At 38.5% G+C, this 19,258-nt stretch overlaps 4 protein-coding genes across 6 annotated transcripts in view; 2 read left to right on the forward strand and 2 right to left on the reverse strand.

Annotated features, from left to right (window-relative positions):
* Positions 1-266: 266 nt before the first annotated feature.
* On the reverse strand, positions 267-3,982 carry LOC145482096 (solute carrier family 25 member 35-like). Its single transcript, XM_081460693.1, has 2 exons — positions 3,582-3,982; positions 267-2,851 (listed from the first exon to the last, which is right to left on the reverse strand). Exons 1-2 carry the CDS (start codon positions 3,969-3,971, stop codon positions 2,324-2,326), a joined length of 918 nt encoding a protein of 305 aa, XP_081316819.1. The 5' UTR covers positions 3,972-3,982; the 3' UTR covers positions 267-2,323.
* Positions 3,983-4,205: 223 nt separating this feature from the next.
* Positions 4,206-4,914, forward strand: LOC145482097 (large ribosomal subunit protein bL9-like). Its single transcript, XM_081460694.1, has one exon. It carries the CDS (start codon positions 4,220-4,222, stop codon positions 4,910-4,912), a length of 693 nt encoding a protein of 230 aa, XP_081316820.1. The 5' UTR covers positions 4,206-4,219; the 3' UTR covers positions 4,913-4,914.
* A 1,252-nt stretch (positions 4,915-6,166) lies between these two features.
* The window catches only part of LOC145482090 (coiled-coil domain-containing protein 150-like), a 35,833-nt gene continuing 22,741 nt past the window's right edge, over positions 6,167-19,258 (forward strand). For all 3 annotated transcript variants that reach the window (XM_081460687.1, XM_081460685.1, XM_081460686.1), the window contains exons 1-14: positions 6,167-6,800; positions 7,679-7,925; positions 8,812-8,855; positions 9,147-9,239; positions 9,660-9,892; positions 11,466-11,550; positions 11,819-11,911; positions 12,508-12,576; positions 13,219-13,311; positions 13,423-13,506; positions 14,233-14,283; positions 14,690-14,746; positions 14,936-14,998; positions 18,825-18,953. In XM_081460687.1, coding sequence (XP_081316813.1) covers positions 6,183-6,800; positions 7,679-7,925; positions 8,812-8,855; positions 9,147-9,239; positions 9,660-9,892; positions 11,466-11,550; positions 11,819-11,911; positions 12,508-12,576; positions 13,219-13,311; positions 13,423-13,506; positions 14,233-14,283; positions 14,690-14,746; positions 14,936-14,998; positions 18,825-18,953 — 1,959 coding nt within the window. In that variant the 5' untranslated portion in view covers positions 6,167-6,182. The remainder of the gene's footprint in view (positions 6,801-7,678; positions 7,926-8,811; positions 8,856-9,146; positions 9,240-9,659; positions 9,893-11,465; positions 11,551-11,818; positions 11,912-12,507; positions 12,577-13,218; positions 13,312-13,422; positions 13,507-14,232; positions 14,284-14,689; positions 14,747-14,935; positions 14,999-18,824; positions 18,954-19,258) is intronic.
* Positions 16,236-18,824, reverse strand: LOC145482094 (BTB/POZ domain-containing protein 6-like). Its single transcript, XM_081460691.1, has one exon. The coding sequence runs from the start codon at positions 17,774-17,776 to the stop codon at positions 16,442-16,444; it is 1,335 nt and encodes a 444-aa protein (XP_081316817.1). The 5' UTR covers positions 17,777-18,824; the 3' UTR covers positions 16,236-16,441.

The following is a 19,258-nucleotide window of genomic DNA, read 5'->3' on the forward strand; positions in this document are numbered from 1 at the left end:
ATATACGTACAAATTTTGTTGGCCTGGTCATATAATAAGCATTTCTCGGCGTGAATTTTTTTTTTCGGAAATAATCACATCGTAAACACAACTCATTGGTAGTTACCTTCCCAAACGAAGAATTTTTATATCAAGACTTTTTTTGCGTTTCGTAAAAATCGGTTTGGGTCTTTGTCAAGTTTAGGGGTATGATGATGTATGTGCGAGTGTTCTTCAACACGGAAACTCCCCCCCCCCCCCCCCCAAAAAAAAAAAGGAGACAAAATGAGTTATAAGTGTTTTTTCAAAGATTTCAATAGATTACTTGAGTTGCAACGAAAAACCGTTTGAGGAACATCTAAGACGAATGTTTCGCCGGAAAACTTTACATGCGCTAGTCATTTTTTCTAATTACCCAAGAGTTTAATACACGTCCACAAAAGATATTCTTCACGAATCTTTCTTTTTATACCAAAACAAAAAGAATCATTTCACGTTATAACCTCACTTCAAAATACATGATCTTTGGAAATTTTGATGTAAAAACAACCGGCGAAGTTAATTACTGCGTAGGAAAGTGTGTTATGAGTTGCAAAGCATTGTGAAATCTCATTGAAAGTAATAATCTTAATGAGATCTCTTTGTCAAAGTCCACGGGCCTGCTGTTCCTTATGTTTGCCCAGTCATGCTCCCCATGACACCTTCCTTTCGATAATCTAATATGGCCATCACTGTATAAATTAGGTTGTAAGCTGTTCATGAAAAAGCTGGCACATTTGCGCATGGCGCGCGCGTGCAACGCGCGTTGAAAATCGACGCAACGCACATCAAACCCTTTGAAAGTCTTTTCAGGCGGCAGTGGTCCTTAAAAGCGCTCATTTTCAAATTTACGAGTTTAACATGTAACATACCATCACCAGCTATCTAGTTAGCATTAACTTCAACATATAATGAGCGAGAAAGAATTTTTTGTGGCGAGAAGTCGAGAGATTGCCAATAGGACTTTTCACGGTTTCTGACACCATCTTATTTTGGGGGCAAACACGGCATAAATTACAGTAAATGCATGAGGGAAATGGAGAATATCTAATGTCTAACGACTCACGGAAAATACGAGTTCTGAAGTATTTACGAATTAAAAACTAGAGATACCAGGCAAATGAATTTACTGACTGCATTCCACTGAATTTTAGCCACGCTAAAAAAGTCACACTTAAGGTTTTTATTTTTCCATACATTTGTTTATGAAAAAATTAAAAGTGCAATTCCTTGCCTCACAGCAAATGTATTCTCATCAAATTTGACCAAAAAAACCTTCTGATGAGTATCTTTTCCTTGTAACTCATAAAATACTCAGAAAGTTAATCGCTCTCAACTTATTGGGCATTGAACTTTTAACTTTTCTCCCTCCTCCTCTCTTTATTTTTCCTCAACCCATTTAACGCATAATAATCCTTGTAACTACGCAGCTCGTTTAGTTCTTACTATTTTGAGTATTTTTTTTGCTTATTTAAGTTTAATTTATTTTTTTGGTATATGATATTCTATGTGTTAAGCAAAATGGCACCAGAAACCATGAAAAGGTCAGATGATAGATTGATTTGCTGAACTCAGAATTAAATTCCATACAAACTTGTGAAAAATTGGTTGTTCTAGACTTTAAAACAGCCTTTCCACTTAAGCTTTTTGGTCTGGGTTTTAAATATTAATTCTCCTCATTGATGCAGGGGCAGTTCTAGGGGGAGGGTGCATGGGGTGCATCCCCGCCCCCCCGCCACTGAAATGACATGCAGCTTCCTAATATAACTGGTATTCTGCAAAAATATAAAACTCAGTTACACTATTCCTTAGTGGCCCACCCCTCCTAAGAAAAATCCTGGATCTGCCCCTCTGGTGGTCACAAATTTACTTTAAGGCCAGTTATAAGTTTGTCCTGTGGACAAAGCCTTTTGCTGGGCCCACAAATTTCAAAATAACAGTGTATTGATATTTTTATACTGTTAGTAAGGAGCAACCATGCAAAACTTTGTCATAATGTTATGCCAAAAAGACATATTTGTGCTGTTCTCTATGCAGATTTTAAAAGTCAAATAAGAAGTAACTGCTAAGCCTGTGTTACTTTCAGTTAGTTTATTTCTGCATAATGATTTTCTAGAATGAACTGCATTCAGTATAGAATGTTCATTGCCATATCAGATAATTTAATCTAGTATGTACACACTGTCTTTTAACTCTAACAATATTACTACAAAATACCACATTATAATATAAAATCACCTTCATATTTTAAATGCAAATTATTTACATATATAACTTAATTTTAAAGCTTGGTCCGTAATCTTCCTTAAAAACCATGAGAAGCAGATAACATTCTTAGCTGATCCCAAAAGAGTAAGCTAAGGATTGTGTGTGGACCAATTCTAAAGTAATGTGGTCCAACACCCTTGTAAAACCCCATCACACCTTCTCGCTTAAATATTTTGACAAAACAGTCCACAAAGCCATTATAAAAGAGTCCCTTACCACTAGCGTTGGTTCCTTGATTGTATAAACGAGTACTTACTACATCAAATGGTGTCATGCATGTTACCACCGCAACACTGCTAATCATACTAGCCGATGCTGGAATAAGCCAGCTTTTCTCAGGGAAGAAATTCGTTTTTGCAATCCTTTCCCTAGTGGTTGAGAAAGTTGACAACTGAACAGCAGATCCAATCATGACACGTGCAACAGCACCACTGACACCTCGCCAGAGTCCTTTAACTCCGAACTCTCTGTAAATACCTGATAATGCTTGGACAAAGCCACTGTGTTTGTGTTGAAAGCCGACAGCGATAGTGTCTGTTGCTTGTGCTTGAAGTTGGGTCTTGACCTTATTGGAGATTTAAATATCAAATCATTTTTGGAAACAAAAAAAAATGTCTTATATAAAATGTATATTAGGAGGTCCAATCCTCAATGCTACATGTAGATTTGATGATCTCAAAAACCTACAAATCTGTACAATTTCTGCTCAACATTACAATTTTTTGGACGACTAGGTTAAAGGAAGCAAAATTGATGTTGTACTGTTAGACTGTGTTGTACAGTTAGACTATCTTGAAATTAAACAACTGATAAGCAAAAAAGATGGTTAGTAGCACACCCTTGATTCAATGAGGCAAAAAAAAGGTTTGTTTTCCTTTGACTGAAGATCTGTGTGTCACCGAGTAGACAGTTCAAGTTAGGAATGAACCGTTACATTTCTCCTGAGGATTTCTCACAGAGAAAAAACTCCTACATAAGAAAACTGGGGGGAAAAAGTGTAAAGCAAGTCACAAAAGAAAAAAAAAACAATAACAAAAGAACCAAAAAAAAAAGACGAAACCTTACTGGAATTAACGTTTGAAAAAAAAACCCACAACAACAAAAAAAATCAGCCGGAGAAAAATACCCACTAAAATATCTCAATGGCGTTACGATGTGCAGTCACGCAATAATCTCGTGACTAGATTTTGCAGCCGTTTGTCAAAGTTTGGAATTTGCTGTTGAAAGTAAATAAATCGGTAAACTCTAGAGCCAAAAGCCCACATACATGATACTTTTGATGTTTCGGTGCTCACCATATAAGCCGGGCTTCCCAAAAACGCGCCAATGGCACCAGAGACAGCGCCGGCCAGAAGACACCGCCAAAACTCGATTCGACCCTCGCTGTTTGCAGTCAGTTTTAAGTTGGTAAAAACCTGGTAAGATCCCAATCGACAACCATTCATCACTGCTTGGTAAACTAGAGCGGGAGCGAGTCCACTTTGCAAAGATCTGAGGCCGTCAAATCGACCGATTGTGTAAAAAGCGTGAAAGGCGTTCTTGTAATGTACCGCGTACGTTCCTCTTGCCTTCAACTCTCCCTGAAGCTGCATCCGCGTTTTAACAACTTCTAGAGGATTTGTGAAAAAGCAAGCACCACAAGCTGCTGTGGCACCTAAGCCAAATTCTTTCAGTTGTGACAGCATTCTTGCAGAAAGGAAGTCTTCCACCACAGGCCCGGCTTTTGCGGAATTTCCCAGTCTTGTTGACACGTTTGTCGTTTGTGGAGTTGTTTGTGGATAAAAGGATTATTTGGTCAGCGGTAAAGCAATCAGCGTAAATCTTACGACAGTTTTCATTGGTCATTCGTCCAAATTAGCCAATCGGAATACTTCTTTCATCAACTCGTGCGCCATGCTTGATTCATAGTTGATCAAAACATAAGAGCCTAAAGATGTGGCGCTTTTCTCGGCAAATTCTGCAAGTGCAAAACGTCTCCAAGCTGTGTGCAAGAATGGTGAAAAAGAGGCCACCATTGTCGAAGAAAACCATAGCCAAAATGAGAGCGGATAGATGGATAATTGAGAAAGGACAGCCGAAGAAGAGACTACCTGATGTCAAAGTTCCATGGTTGAATATCATTCTTACAGAAAATCACGAGACGCTTGGAAGCAAGGGACAAATGGTGTCAGTCGAACCCAGGTTGGCCAGAAATACGTTAATTCGTCTGGGAATGGCCGTTTATGCAACAGAAGATAATAAAGAAAAATTTCTCAGAAAGGACACCTCTAAAGATCACCCCGAGGCCGCACTGGACAGTGAATTTTTGAACTTTCTGCATGGGCTTCATTTAAAAATTCAACGCAAAGAAGGAAGTGAATTTTTTGAAGTTAACGAGCATCACATAGCGTTAGAGTTCGAATCACAATTCGAGCTTTTTGTTCCTGTACACTGCGTTAAACTTGACAGACCCATCACGTCTTTTGGAGATTTTGAGGTGAACATAGCAGTGAGGGACAATGTCCTAGTGCCAATGAAAGTGTCTGTAGAACAATGGGATCCAGATTTACCAGACTGGGTTAAAGATGCTCTGAAATCTGAAGGACATGATATAGATAAGGAGCAAATGCAGGATAAGGAAAGCTAATGGACTTGAAGGTGTTTCATGGATACAAAATAGCTTCCTTATAAATACACAATCCCTCAAGACTTCCATATAAAATTTTTGGGGATCTTTGCCAGACATGTCAAAAAAGTCAAACCCTAAAATGGCCCAGAGTTCATTCTTGGACATGTTTGAATTGTATTTATATCTCTGAGAGGTATCAATGCAGGGTTTTTTTGAGTGAAGTGTGACACTGGTTGTTCGAAAGCAATGCTTCAAATAATAATAAAAAGTTTTGTCTCAGTTTCGGCAATAAATTCTGGTTCATAATGAAATGCCATAAAATGTATGCATCAACACTGAAGAGTTGAAAGGGAACACTCCACCATACCAAAACATGATTTTCATCTTCACTTTCACCCCTCTCTTCCATGATTACATGTAGGTGTCACATGAGGCCTTTTCATCACTAATTAGATGATGAGGCATTAAGCTAACTTAAAAGAGTCATAGTTATCCCTACCTGCACTTGGTTGAATTTCTTCACTTTGACATTGAGTAATTTTCCTAGTCAGTACAAGAAAATTGTGGTCATGGCCATCTTGCTGTATATGGTTGCTGCATGTGGTAACAGTGTTGAATTTTTCAGCCCAAATTTTACAGGGCATCAAAAACTCAACACACTAACAAATGGCTTGATTTATACCATCAATGGCACTGGTGTTGTCTTCCTTTGTCAAGTACTTTTTACCAAAAAAGACATAATATAATACACATACAAGCTAGGGCTTCATTGTCCCAGAATATCTAAAAACAAATATTTTGTGTGTATATTGAAAAATATAATTTGTGAACCTCCTAGACATTCTTTTAAACTCCATTTCAACCCTGACTATGAGGAAAACTTTCAAGAGTTATTTTTTTTATATAAAGCTTTTGAGAATACATCCTGCCAGAAATTCCAGTGGATTTCACAGGCATGTACTGTAGAGTGGCAGAGGGGAGGGTGGGGCACAGGAAAAAAGTAGGTAGGAAATTAAAACTGTGAAAATGGGATAAAAATAATGGAAAGAAAGTAGCTACTAAGGGAGTTGAATAAAACAAGTCTGATCTGTATCTGCGTCGTTAGTCATTTCAGTCAGCAGTCGATTCTGAAGTACTAAATTATGATTGGTTAGCTGAGGGAAAAATGGCGGAAATTCCAAAATGGCGGATTACAGGGGAAATGTCGCATTGAAAAAACAAACAGGCAAAATATAATACCAACGGACGTTGAAAGTCAACTTTATCACTGATTTATAACAACTTAATAATGTCAGGGGATAAAATGAGTAGAAGAGTCATTTCTCCAACGTTGCATTCAAGTTCTTCGCCACAACACACCTTTGAAGTCATGCAACGACGGTTGCAAATGGCCGAAGAAGAAACAAAAAAATTGGTCGACCAACTTGCTGAATATGGCTTTAGCAGAGATCGCGCCGAGAATCTAGAAGGAAGCAAAAGCGGACGGATAGAACCGGTTCAACCATTCAAAGCTAGCGGATCGATTTCGCCTGAAATAGAGATTTTGCAGCGAAATTATGAACAAATGGTCTCGCGAGTTTGCCGGGCTGAAAGCACCATCCAGTCACTAAAACTCGCGATGTGCAGTCTGGAAGCCGAGAAAAATCTTGCTACGATTGATAAGGAGCCAGAAGTAGTGACTTTACCCAAAGAAACGTACGAAGCCGAGATTAAAAAGCTTAAAAAGGACGTGCAGAGGTATAAAAAAGAGCTGCAAACTTGCGAGGAAGGTCGGAAGGAAGCCCAGGACATGGTAAAGCGACTTGCTTCGGAAGTGGACAAATCTTCTCAAAATGGTGAACAGAATAGACTGAAAATAGAAGAGATTAAACTGGCTAAGCAAAAATTAATCAAGAAAAACAATGAAGTGAGTAAGACCCAGTCACAGTAATGAACTTAATAGATTTTATTGTACATGTAATATAAGTTGCAAGTATATATTTTTTTACGGTCATTTCACTCCATGGTCAGATCGCTCCAAATCAGGTCACTCCAACCAGAAGTTAGATCACTCCACGCAAGGAACCAAGTTTGGCTTGGCAGTGGATGAAAGAGCAAGGAATAATATGTGCATTGGAGTGAACTGACTTGGAGCAGCTTGGAGCAATCTGACCATGGAGCGAAGTGACTGATACTGTACATTTACAGTAACTTCACCATTATCACAGCATTGCCCAGGCAGGCTCGAATTCATATGTTCAACTACAAGAGTTGTTATCTGCCAAAATTAGTGGCAGGCCTGACAAACTGATGAAGTGACAGATTAGCCAAAGAGACACATAGTCACTGGAAATGTGTAGATCTGGTTTGGCACTGCAGAAGTGCAAGATATGCATGATTCAATGCTAAGCTCAAGAAGTGCATGTGTACCAAGTGTAGTTTGGCAGAGCTGGCAGCCTGAATATATTGATAGACTCGTTAATCTGGGATTATAATTATGTGGCTTGTGAAAACGTATACTGCTCCAGGTACCTGTACAATCCTTGCTAAATGCTAGCTGGGTCTGGATATGTTAATGGTTATGTTGAAACTTGATTGGAATGCTTGAGTAGTCATGAATGCCTTGGTCATGCTTCAATCAAGTTTGGCAAATGGAATAGGTGTCATGTCCTGAAACTTGACTGAGGACATTGATAGCACAGCATTAATCAAATATATAAGGCAAGTCTTTCATGTAATAATCTGTAAAATTCGTTTTGATTTGAGATCATGGAGAAGACTGAGTAATTTTTCCCCTCTTTTAAGCTGAAGGAGGAATTGACCAGAGAAAAAGAACTCCGATCAAGTCTTGAAGAATCGCACCTCTCACTTCTTCAAAGAGTATCTGACATGGAGAAGATTGTTGAATCAGGACGGGGTGATGTACAGACCCTGGCACAAGACTGTCAAACCCTACGGCGAGAGGCAGTGTTAGCTAGGGAGGAATGTGAAAAGGCAAACAGACTTAAGGGTCAATTAGAAGCAATTGTTACACAACTCCAGGAAGATGCAGGTACTAATTATATATCGTAAGTAAGATGACCAAGTTTGACTAAGGCAATGTTTCTCTCTGTATGCTTAAGTCTAGCCTTTCCTGTGCCCCCTCTCCACCCTTCTCTGAAGAGTTATTTGACATTTTAGTCCCCAGAGCTGTCTGTCTTTAATAGCTGTCAGGCCCTTGGCATAAGGAAAAGGTGGCTTTGGACTCAGACATGTGAATCATTTAATTTGCTTATTGTGCCAAAGATGTCCACTAAATAAATTCAACATTGGTTTTATATCCGAAAAATATTAACCGGTTGATGTATCAAACTAAAACCATTAGGTTGGAGCACCTACAGACCTTCAGGCTCTTGGGTTGAGAATAGGGTTTTTAAAAGTTACCGGTAACTCCCACAAATTCCATGTTAACAATAATAATATTAAAATAATAAATGACTCTGGCACTATATGTAAGTTACATCATAGCCATCTTACGAGTGAGGGATTGATTGCTTGAGGAGAGTATTTGTACATCTAATTTAGGCAAGATATGAAACTGCATAATGGCACATGAAACTTGACTGTTTAATAATTCTTGTTTGCTGGCTATACTTTCTGCTGGTTACTTTCTCTCTTTGTATCCTCCTATTGAAATGAACAAGCATTCGAAGTGTAATGTCCTTCTCTAAGCCATGGTTGTAGGCAAACTCTCTTGTGTTTCACTTGTGGGTTGTCATCTAGGACGTTGACACATTGGTCATACTGGGTTGCAGACCACTGGTTGCTGTACATGTGTAGAGTGTCTTAATCAAATCTGGAAAAAATATTGCTAGTCTAATTTTGAGAGAAATGGCAGCTTCTGATATGTTCTTTGCCAGTGGTGAAGTGTAACCAATGTTTCCAACTTATTTTAACAGTGAACTCCGATTCTCAATTAGCTACACTAACAGTGGAAAGAAAGGTGTGTTTTCTGTTACTCTAATTACATTATGTAACATTACTGTTAGTTTCAAGTGCAGGAAAATTGTACATATCAAAATGGCATTTTATACCAGTCTCTTAATTGAGAGCAATCAATTGAAAATAATGCTATGAGTTATTATTTTTGATCACAATTTATCTGTTAGTAAGTTTTATTGCCAAGTAATGTATATGCAACTCATTATTAACAATATTGAAAATGAGATTAAACTATTTTTTAATACCCAAATCCAGTAATATTTACAGTAAGTACAAAATTGAATATTCACAGGCCCTGGATGCAGATATTACAAGATTCAAGAAAGAAAACAGAGAACTTAGACAACAATTTGAACTGCTAAGAAAAAATCATGAAGACCTCAAGGTAAGTGTTCATTCATGCATGCAATGAGCAATGATAATTTTTTTTTTCCAAAAAAGAGACAGTTGCATGGTACTCTTTTTACCCAATAATAAAATGTTTGTAATCTTTTTTCTTGTGGTTTGTTTTTTGCATCAAAGTCATGTCATTGTTCTTTGTGTTCCTGTTCAGGAACAGGCTAAGTCAGGCTGGAGGGTGGAGAATTCAATGTCTTGAAAACCAAGTGAATATTATTTGATTAATAGATTAAATGAGAGAGTGTCAATTGAAAGTTATCGATTGAATTTAGGGACGACAGTGTGACATATTGTGCTATAATTAGTGTTTGAGATGCTAGGCAGGTCCTTCCACCACCAATAGTAACAGTAAACCACATCAATAATGAGATCTGATGGACATTATTACTCATGATTGAAATTTCAGCTCGCACATGATAAAGTTCTTGCAGAACACTACAAAACCAGTGATACCTTAAAGACGACAACTGCTGACAACAGAGTGTTGATTTCGCAGCATAAGAATGCTCTGCAACGAGAACGAGAGCAATGGAATAACCGCATGGCTGAACAGGAGAGAGAGCTGGAAAAGTACAGGAATGAGATGGCGCTGGAGGTGGCAAGGGAAAAGGACAAACAACAATATCTAGAAAATGAAAAGTACTGATTAGTCTACTTCATTAACTATAATCTATCATTACCAGCGGGAATCCTATATGAAAAGGTTGGAGATGCTTGTCAAAAATTTCAATTAAGCCCCTGAAGGAGAGTAGTCTGGACGTTGCTCGAGCTTTATTTGACCCCTAATGAGACGCCACTTAAGACGGAATAGGCTTGATTACCAGGCACAGTTCAGGAAAGGAGCCCGCGCTAGTAGACCAAACTCAAGAGACCGGCAGAAATCAAGGCTTAAAACAGAAATAAGAGCATTTTTTATTATTATTTTTTTTCTTTGAGTGCAACCTGGAAGATACCTTGACCGCTTAAAATAGGTAAAGGTAAAGTCTGCATGCGAGCCAAGTGGCCCATCAGGCCGGAGCTTATCCCGGTTTCTGTAGCATGAAGCGACTAGGAGTATTTCTACTCCTCCCTGGACGGGATGCTAGTCCATTGCAGGGTTACCCCCAGCATTAAGTTTGCCGGTACCCATTTATACACCTGGGTGGAGAGAGACATTGTGAGAGTAAAGTGTCTTGCCCAAGAACACAACACAATGTCCCCGGCCAGGGCTCGAACCTGGACCACTCGATCCAGAGACTAGCGCACTAACCATGAGACCACCGCGCCTCCCCTAAAATAGACTGAGGTGTTTTTCCGTCGACATCCTAAGAGAGACCAGAATCCATGATTTATACCCCTAAGCGAGACGATAAGCATCTCCAAAGCTTTTCATATGGGAGTCCCCTCCTGGAGTGTTATTGCAGCTTGAACTTGTCATAAAGTGTAACCATGTTAATATTATATTTTATATTTTAATCAAGTTTTAACATGGGGAAAATGTGGATGGTGCACTTTTGAGTTAGCCTGCAGTGCAGGCGTACTTTGGGTGCGCGAGTGCACATTTTGGTATTAGGCTGCTATCTTAGATTTGGTAACTGTGGAGGACTGGGGTGAGGAAACATTTGCCAAGAGAGTAGGCATTAGGTGGAAAAAATGGGCAAGGGGGGAGCCCCACCCCCCACCCCCCACCCCAACCCCGCCTCTGCACCAATCCTCTACCGGTCAGGCATCCAATTACAATCCAAGATGGCGGCATCGAAAACCCATGGCAAATTATCTAGTGTTCCACTCCAAAATAACGCCTGCACTACAGCCTACTTTTGAGTTTACCCAAAGAATTTCATGTTGATGGTGAAGCTCTAGATACGGAGATCTGTGTAACATCTTTGATTGACTGTTGCTTCAGGTTGTAAATGTTTGAACATAGGCCACTTCCAATCCAAGAAATTCTCAGAAGCCTTTCCAATGTGGAAAGAACTGAGCTCGCGAAGAGAGATCTCCTTGTCAGTGTCATTACAGAGAGGCTAACTTTGAATTTGTTTTGGCTAGGTTCAGATCAGCTCTCAACATTAACATAATGCCGCAGTCATAATGTTAGGTTAAAGTTCCATATCTGCTCTTCAATGCTCCCTGCATTTCATATATCTTTAGGAGCTCTCCCCTGATTTTTAGTTTATGACATCTCTTATTCATGCATAAACATTGTCAGTTAACTTACATTTGTTTTCTCTAGATCTGTTTTAAGAGAAGACATTAACAAGCTACACAAGCAGTTGCTGGATGAAAGAGGCAAAACTGAGAAACTGAGACAGGAATTTGTATGTTACAATATAATATTAATATTTTAATCGGCAGACTTACATGACTGTACAAAAGTCATGTGACAGTCATTTGTTATGATCTTTTTTAGTTTCATTTGATGATTTGTTTTTTAGAATGAGGAAAACATTCCATCATGTTGATCACAAGTCACTGTTAGTAAAATAGCGGGTTCTTGTGGATTTTGGTCTTTAAAATGTTCATCTTTTTCAAATGCTGTCTCTGTTGTAAGAGCTTTGACTTGGATGTGTGCTTGTCTGTTCTTAGGACCGAGAGGTTTTCAGTCTTCAAGCCAAGATAGATGAGATGACGAGGGAGAGAGAACATTTGTGCAAGGAAAAAGATCACATAATGAATGAGGTACACTGTAGCTGCACTGTTAGGTTTTTAAAACATTCACTTTTTTATATGTTAAAGAGTACAAAGAGATTGGTTTGTTAAGAATGATCTCAAGTACATGAATGTAATTTAACTGTTTGAATGAAAAAGTGACTCTAGTGCAGCAGCAATCTTGCCATTCATTTAATATTTAACTTGTCTAAACGTTCAGTAAATTTATTTCATAGAATTAAATGCACAACATTTTCAAGGCAAAAATTAGCGATATTAATAAACGACATTTTGACATCGTCAGATGTCATTTAATTAACATGGTTTCCTAAAAGTTACTTTTTCTTGTTTTCTTGCCACTTAAATTTTGCCACCTTATGTGCATAATTGTAGATCTATTTATGATGTGAAAACTAACCTACACATTTACTTGACAATGACATCTGACAATGTTGAAACATTGTTTATTAATTTCACTAATTTTTGTGTTGAAAATATTCCCTTGAGCCTTACTTATTCGATCTCTAAATACACATAGTACAATCGATGAATGGATTAGTCATTCTAGACATTGATATATTTTGCAGTGTGAGCTCTCAACTTGCCATAATATGTACATTTTGCAGGTGAACCAGGCTGTGAGTGATTTTTCAAATGAAAGGGATAAAGTTGTTGGACAGCTGAGAGAAGCAGAGGTAGCATCTTCTATCAATGGTCTATTTGCATTTTATTATGAGATTTTTCATACTGTAGGTATACAAAATGCCTTCCTTTCCCATCCCATTCCATTCCATCCAACTCACCTTCATCTTGCCTTGTCAAAAATCCTTTACCAAATAACAGTTTTAGAAAAACTTCCACACAGATACTTCCAGACAATTTTGGGTTAGGTCCCAAGGCTGTCTTTTTATGAGCACCAGGTTTGACCATATTATCATTTCATATTCAGGTTTACCCATATCCCATGCTTTCCCATTCTATAACAATAATGTTTAATCCTACACCATCCCATCACATCCCATATATTGAACATGGTATCGAATATCAACCCTTCTGCTAGCCCGATCATATACAGCATGGTAAAGTAAGGGAATGATGTATGGTCCTGATTCATGCACGAAATTCTTGGCATAGTTGTATTGCCTGTACATGGATATTTGCCAAAATGATGAATCCCAAAGAACTCCCGTACAACTTTGATTAAAGTTGTCAATCCTCATATTGTAAAGCAGAAAAATTGCATTTGATTTAGTGTTAGTCATATTCAGTAATCGTATTAAGGCACAAACTCACAACGTCTTTGCTTGTGTTTAAATTAGAATATTATATTTTGTCAGGGAGAGATCAAAGGTCTTGAAGAATCAAAGAAATTGCTTGAAGAAGAAAACCAAAAACTTTTGGAAAGAATTTGTACACTGGAGGACAAACAGGTTTTGTTTATTGTATACCCTAAAGTGCAGTGAAAATTCAATTAAGTTGGAGTTCAGCTCTGATAAAGCAACTAAACAGGAAGTTTCTCTACAACAACTTTTTTTTTCCAGGTCAGTCAAAGCCAAATTGAAGAATCAATGAAAGGTATGATGGAATCAAAGAACAGACTTGCTTTTGAGAAGGGAAGCCTACAGGTAAATTTTGTTGTACAAAATTTCTCAACTAAATCAAAACAAGGTCATCAAGTCTAGTTAAATACAGGCTACTCTCGTCTTGCGGATACCCCGCTATTACGGATATCCCGCTTTTAGGGACATCCCACTATTACAGACATCCCGCTATTACGGACACCCCGCTTTTGAGGACAGAAGCTAAATCCCTGGCCGAAACCACTAAGAAATGTGTAGAAGCAATTTCGGACGCTATTTCGGACTACAGTTATTACAGAATTGCGGACACTTCATGTAGTCGCACACTAATATTTTTATTGTTCTTCTCTCGTTAGAACGGAAAAAATCGGGCGTATTGAATGATATAATAATTCTGCAGTCTTGGAATTTTCACTATTTCGTACACTAGATTGATCTATTTTATATGACTATGCATCGAAGTATGTAAATGTGTACTACAAATTAAAAGGAAACTGGAAATCACAAGAGAGTATACGTTATATGTGAAACTTCACAGCCAAAAATTGGACTCTCGCTATTAAGGATGTACCAATGATGACGGTGCAAGGGTGTCCGCTGTAAATTTGCCAACTTCATGAGCTCAAACTAATCTGACCCAAACTTGAAAAGGCATATCTGCTGATAAACGATGTTGTACAATCGTATAATACAACTTGCAGTAAATCTTACTGACATTGATGATGTTTATGTTAACACTCAGTGGTTGTTTTGTTTGCTTTTTTGAATTAGTCCAAGGTTGAACATCTTCAACAAGAGCTGAATTCATTAGGGCCAATAAAGGTATATAATTAACCTCAGTGTTAAATTTGTTTTACTGGTGCCTTGTGTTTACTGCAGTACTACGGCATCCCAACTATTTACGGTGTTCATGTGTCCCTGGATGTTTATGTTCTTTCTTGCTCGCTTTAATTGCTTCTCAACTCAATGATTTGTGGAGATTTCTTAAGTAGGGGTACTTGCTATGCCAGGGACAGACTGGGACCCTTTTTCCATCTTTTTGTTGGGTTCCCAGAACTTCTCGACCAATCAGTGAGCCAGCTCGTGCACGTGCATCTATCATCACGTGGCTAACATGCTAACTTGGTTTTTGATTAGCCGAACAGATGTGATTTAACCAACGTAAAAGATGTACAAAAATATCAACAATTTTTTTGGTTTATTTATAACTGTGATGATGACATTGCAGATAGAAGCAGAGCAACTTAGAAAGATCAACAACAACTTACAAAATCAACAAAGCAAGGTACTCTGTCCCTTTGTTTCTTTGTAACTAGTGGCATAGGCTCTATTCTACATCTCTTGTTGTATTGGTATTAGTTCATCTTGTTAGAAGACGTACCTCGTTTCTCCATTAGCTGCCAGTGTCTAACATCAAAATTTCCTTCCGGTGTCTTACAACAATTTTTCTGCAATTTAATTTCCTTCTCGTTAGAATTTGGTTGAACTGCAGTCATGTAAGACCACGATCAAGAAGCTGGAATCACAAATCAGAGAGGTAAACAATTATTTATTTTTCTGAATGTACATGTAGTTAAGGCAGCGTCCATACTCCGCCGGAAAAATTTGGAAATGCAGCTTTATATCTACGGCTAGGCCTACCGTCCACACTAATCCGTCACAAAAAGGAGCTTTCCGGAAAACGCTCTTCAAACCGTAGGAATTTGAAAACGTCGGCTTGTCATTTTGTGTGGGCGGAAAACATTTTGAAAACGGAGCTTTTCGAAAACTATGTTGTCATGATTGTAATGAACACTATATCTAGGCTTCTCTAATTAAGTGAGTAATCTTAACTCTTCCTGATTCGCCAATTTGTTGCTTAGCAATGACGTCATCAGTTTTTACAGGTGGACGTATATAGATAGTGTTAGCGGCATATTCCCGCCAGTAGTTCAAGTTTCAGTTATCGTGCGTGCACAGTACGTGTTTTCAAGTAAATTAAGTTTTAAGCTACCCTTGACTATTTAGAGTGCAAGCGGGAACCAATGTGTAAGTACAAACTATTTTCTATTCTTGCTTTTTAGTATAAGTTTCAAGTTTTGACGTTTTTTAACCTTAAGTACCTTTAGTCTCGGTTTTTTTATACAACAGCCTATTGTACTAAGTCCAACACGTGGCAGAGCCCCAGTTTTCAAAGTTTTTATTTCATCTTGTTTTTAGCGATAGATCTTTATAGTTCACACTCCCCCTAGCTTAGGTTTCTATTTAGCAACTTTCCGATAAGAATCTCTGGTAATTCAGTTAAGTCCTTTCCTTGCTAGTAAATTCCCACATCGCTTTCAGTGGCGCTCACGCAAGCACGTTTTTATCGCATCGTACAATTTTATTGCTTTCAAGTTTTTAGTGTTATCATTTATTGTATTAGGACAGTTAGCAGTATGCGTATCTGCTTGGGATCACTGATGATTTTAATTGTATCTTTACTGAGAAGTTTGACTGGAAGTATTGTCATATCGCAGTTATGATTGGAATGTTTGCTATTATTGTTTCGTGACTCTTGTCATCTTGTAATGTTCTATTATCTAGTAATTAGTTTATTCATTACATTATATTTCAGTTTACGTTCGATTATCGTCAATTAAATCATCGTCAATCACAGCTGATTTTCCGTGATCTCTGGCTTTATTCGATTAGTAAAGCATCTCCCACACACGCCAGTCTCATCGCGACAAGTTGTCTAGCAAGTGACAATTCGGCCTTTCAACAGTCGCTGTGAACCTGACGTTACAATGATAATCATGTGATTTCCGTCACCAGTTTTCCGCAAACCCTAATCCAAAATGACCGGTGAATTTTGCGTTTTAAAATTCCTTCCATACGCGCTTACCAAATGCTTACAAGTAATCCAAACCGAATTATATTTTCATTTCACACACTACACTCGATTGAATATCAGGGAATTTCAAATAACAAAACTTGGAAATGTGTCAGTTATTCATGTTTAGTTCACAGAAAATACAAATTCAGGAAACTGCCCTGTTGAAACATTCGTGTATCCTACTGCTCCAGCTCTGTTCGCAAAGAAAAACGTTACTGCAGCATGTTCCACACAAGGCGAGCCAACCTGTCCATACCAGTACGGTGGGCCATTGATGGAAGCTTCCAAAGAATACTGGATCCCCGCTTGTAAAGCAACTGCAGGCTCAAACGCGATATCAAACCCTTGGTAGTACCCTCTCTCACTTTGCACAAGTTGAGACAAAAACTTGCCTGTTTTGGTTGCCAGAGTAACACCATTGGAATCAGTTACCTGAAGTGTGACTGAATATTCATTGTTTTTACTTCCAAATAGACGCACTGCATGCAATTTAATCGTTTTGTCAACCGAGACCACTATTGAATTTCTCACGCCTGTAAAATAAGGCCATACTATACCTTTTGTTATTGATCCAAACCTGCGCATTCGTTGAAGAGAACCCCGTCTTGTCACCTCAGAAAACACCATCGGAAACTTCAACACAGAGTTAAAATACTTCACCAAGTCGAATGACTCTTTCTTTGTTAGTATATCACAGTCGAGGACAACATCGGCGAATTGCTGCTGTTCCATCACAGGGAAACGAATTGCCTTAACGATCCGTTCTCCAAGGATCCTTCTTTTCACAGAACCTTCTGCTCCAAGACCTTGCTTTTCACATGCGTTTGTAGCCCAGCAATCGACAGCTTTGAATAATTCCACTTCTCTGACATTCAACGAATCTCTCTCGACCAATTCTTCTAGCACTGATTTCTCGATTGTGACAAAACCATCCGATTTCACAGCTTCGTCTGTCTTCTTATCGATCACTTCCCAGCAATAATTCTCCAGATCTTTCTCTTCGTATTTCTGAGCGTCTGGCAACACATGGAACACGTTTGACGCATCCAAGTTTTCTCGAAGGAACTCTGTGCACTTGTCAGCGAGGGAAGGAAGCATGTATTTCTTGGCCAAACACAACACTTGCATGACATTGTCTGCGTTCAAGTTCACCTGATCGTTGTACACGAAGCGAAACAACTCCAACAGGCTTTTATGATCGCAGTCAGAGATATCGATTGAATCTTTCCTCTCCGCCAATTCGCCGTAAAACATGGCATAAAATACTGGGCTACTGATCGCCAACAAGAACTTGTGAGCTGGAATCTTCTTGATGCTTTCACTTCCGCCTTGAGAGTCTCGGACGACAAATTTCACATCGCTCAAGAACTCGTTGTTAAACATGAACTGGCATCTTTCTCTGATTGTACATCTACTGGTTGCACTCCAATAATCTTCACTGGCCACATGGAGAGACATGCTTGGGCTGTTAAGTTTGAGTTTGATAAAACTTCAATCGATTCTCTCCAAGATCCCTCCGAAAAATAAAGCTTTCGTTTACGAGGGTGTCACGCTAACGTGACGCTTATCAAAGAGCCCGAATCGCGGGCTGAATGTCATACCCATAGCTCCTTTCGCCCCCATTGGACCGAGGGAGTACGAGGCCTAGTTAGGAAACGTATTTTTCGGATATTAATTGTGAAAAGTTCTGCTTGTTAATTTGCTTTTCTTTTTTCTTAGTTTTATTACATTCCGGCTCTACAGCTGTGAGAGAGTTTTGATCAAGCTAGGTTTAGAGTTTCCCTCTTAATATCTTTAACAGGCCCGAAGGCTCTGATACTCTAAGTTTAACTTACATTATAAAAGGGCTCATAGGCTCCTGTTAAACTGTGAACACCAGAATGGAATGCTATTCTCTTTATTGTTTCACGGCCAATCACATGCGAGATGAATCCGCAAAGAAATAAGTTGTCATCTAGCCGTGTTTATCATCGCTTTTCGGCAATATATCGTTCATATCCATTCTTTGCTTATACATAAGCTTTGAAATAGAAAAAGAGCAATTTCAATGCAGTATTCGAAAATGGTAAAATTGAAGATTTGTCGTGGAAAAAAAAAAGCCAGCTCGTTTTACGTGCCAATTCGTGATTTTAGGCTGTTGACGACGGTTACCTTTTGTGGTTTCATCTCGCATCTGATTGGTCGCGAAACAATAATGTTCTAGAAATTACCTTTTGCGTCCACTGTTTAATGCAATTAACGGTTAACACTAATTGTTCACGTTCACTCTGGTTTGCTTGCGGTTAGCATTTATTTGTTGGTTAGGGCAATACCGTAAGTAAAATGGTCTTAGAAAGTCACGTTTCATATTTAAATTTTGGGTGGATATCGTGGATCAAACTGGTGGTGTAGTGCTAAGAGAGGGATGTTAGCATGTGAGAGGTTCAGGGTTCGATACTTGGTGGTGACTTAAATCTTTTGTTTTTCTTTTATTTAGTAGAAAAAATTTCATTGATTGTCTTCGCAGGGTCAGTCAATGAGCAGTAGAAAAGACGCTGATTTGCGTTCAGTGATGCAATCCAGGGAAGAAGCTTTGAGAGAAGTAGAAAAACTTGTGCAGCATGCAGAAGCTTTGGAGAGAAAATACACTGACAAGGTAGTCACGACATTCGCTGTTAAAGAGACTACAGGACGTTATTGAGTTTAATTCTGCACCCTATTGAAATCATGGTCTTAATTTTAAAAAAATCAGATTCAAAACATCCGTTTGATGTAAATAAAGTGTCATTCATCAATTTCTTGCGCGAAGGAAACGCAAAGGTGAAAAAAACTAACCAAATTTCAAGTTTGCAAGTTTGTATTTTGTAATCCGTTTTAATCTTCCTTAATCGTTAATTATCCTTTCTCCTTGATAGTTCATTATAACTTCGTTGCTGTCATGTGTTTCCAGCGTTATTTAAC

This window comes from Orbicella franksi, chromosome 3 (genome assembly GCF_964199315.1).
Source record: "Orbicella franksi chromosome 3, jaOrbFran1.1, whole genome shotgun sequence".
NCBI classification, from domain to species: Eukaryota; Metazoa; Cnidaria; class Anthozoa; order Scleractinia; family Merulinidae; genus Orbicella; species Orbicella franksi.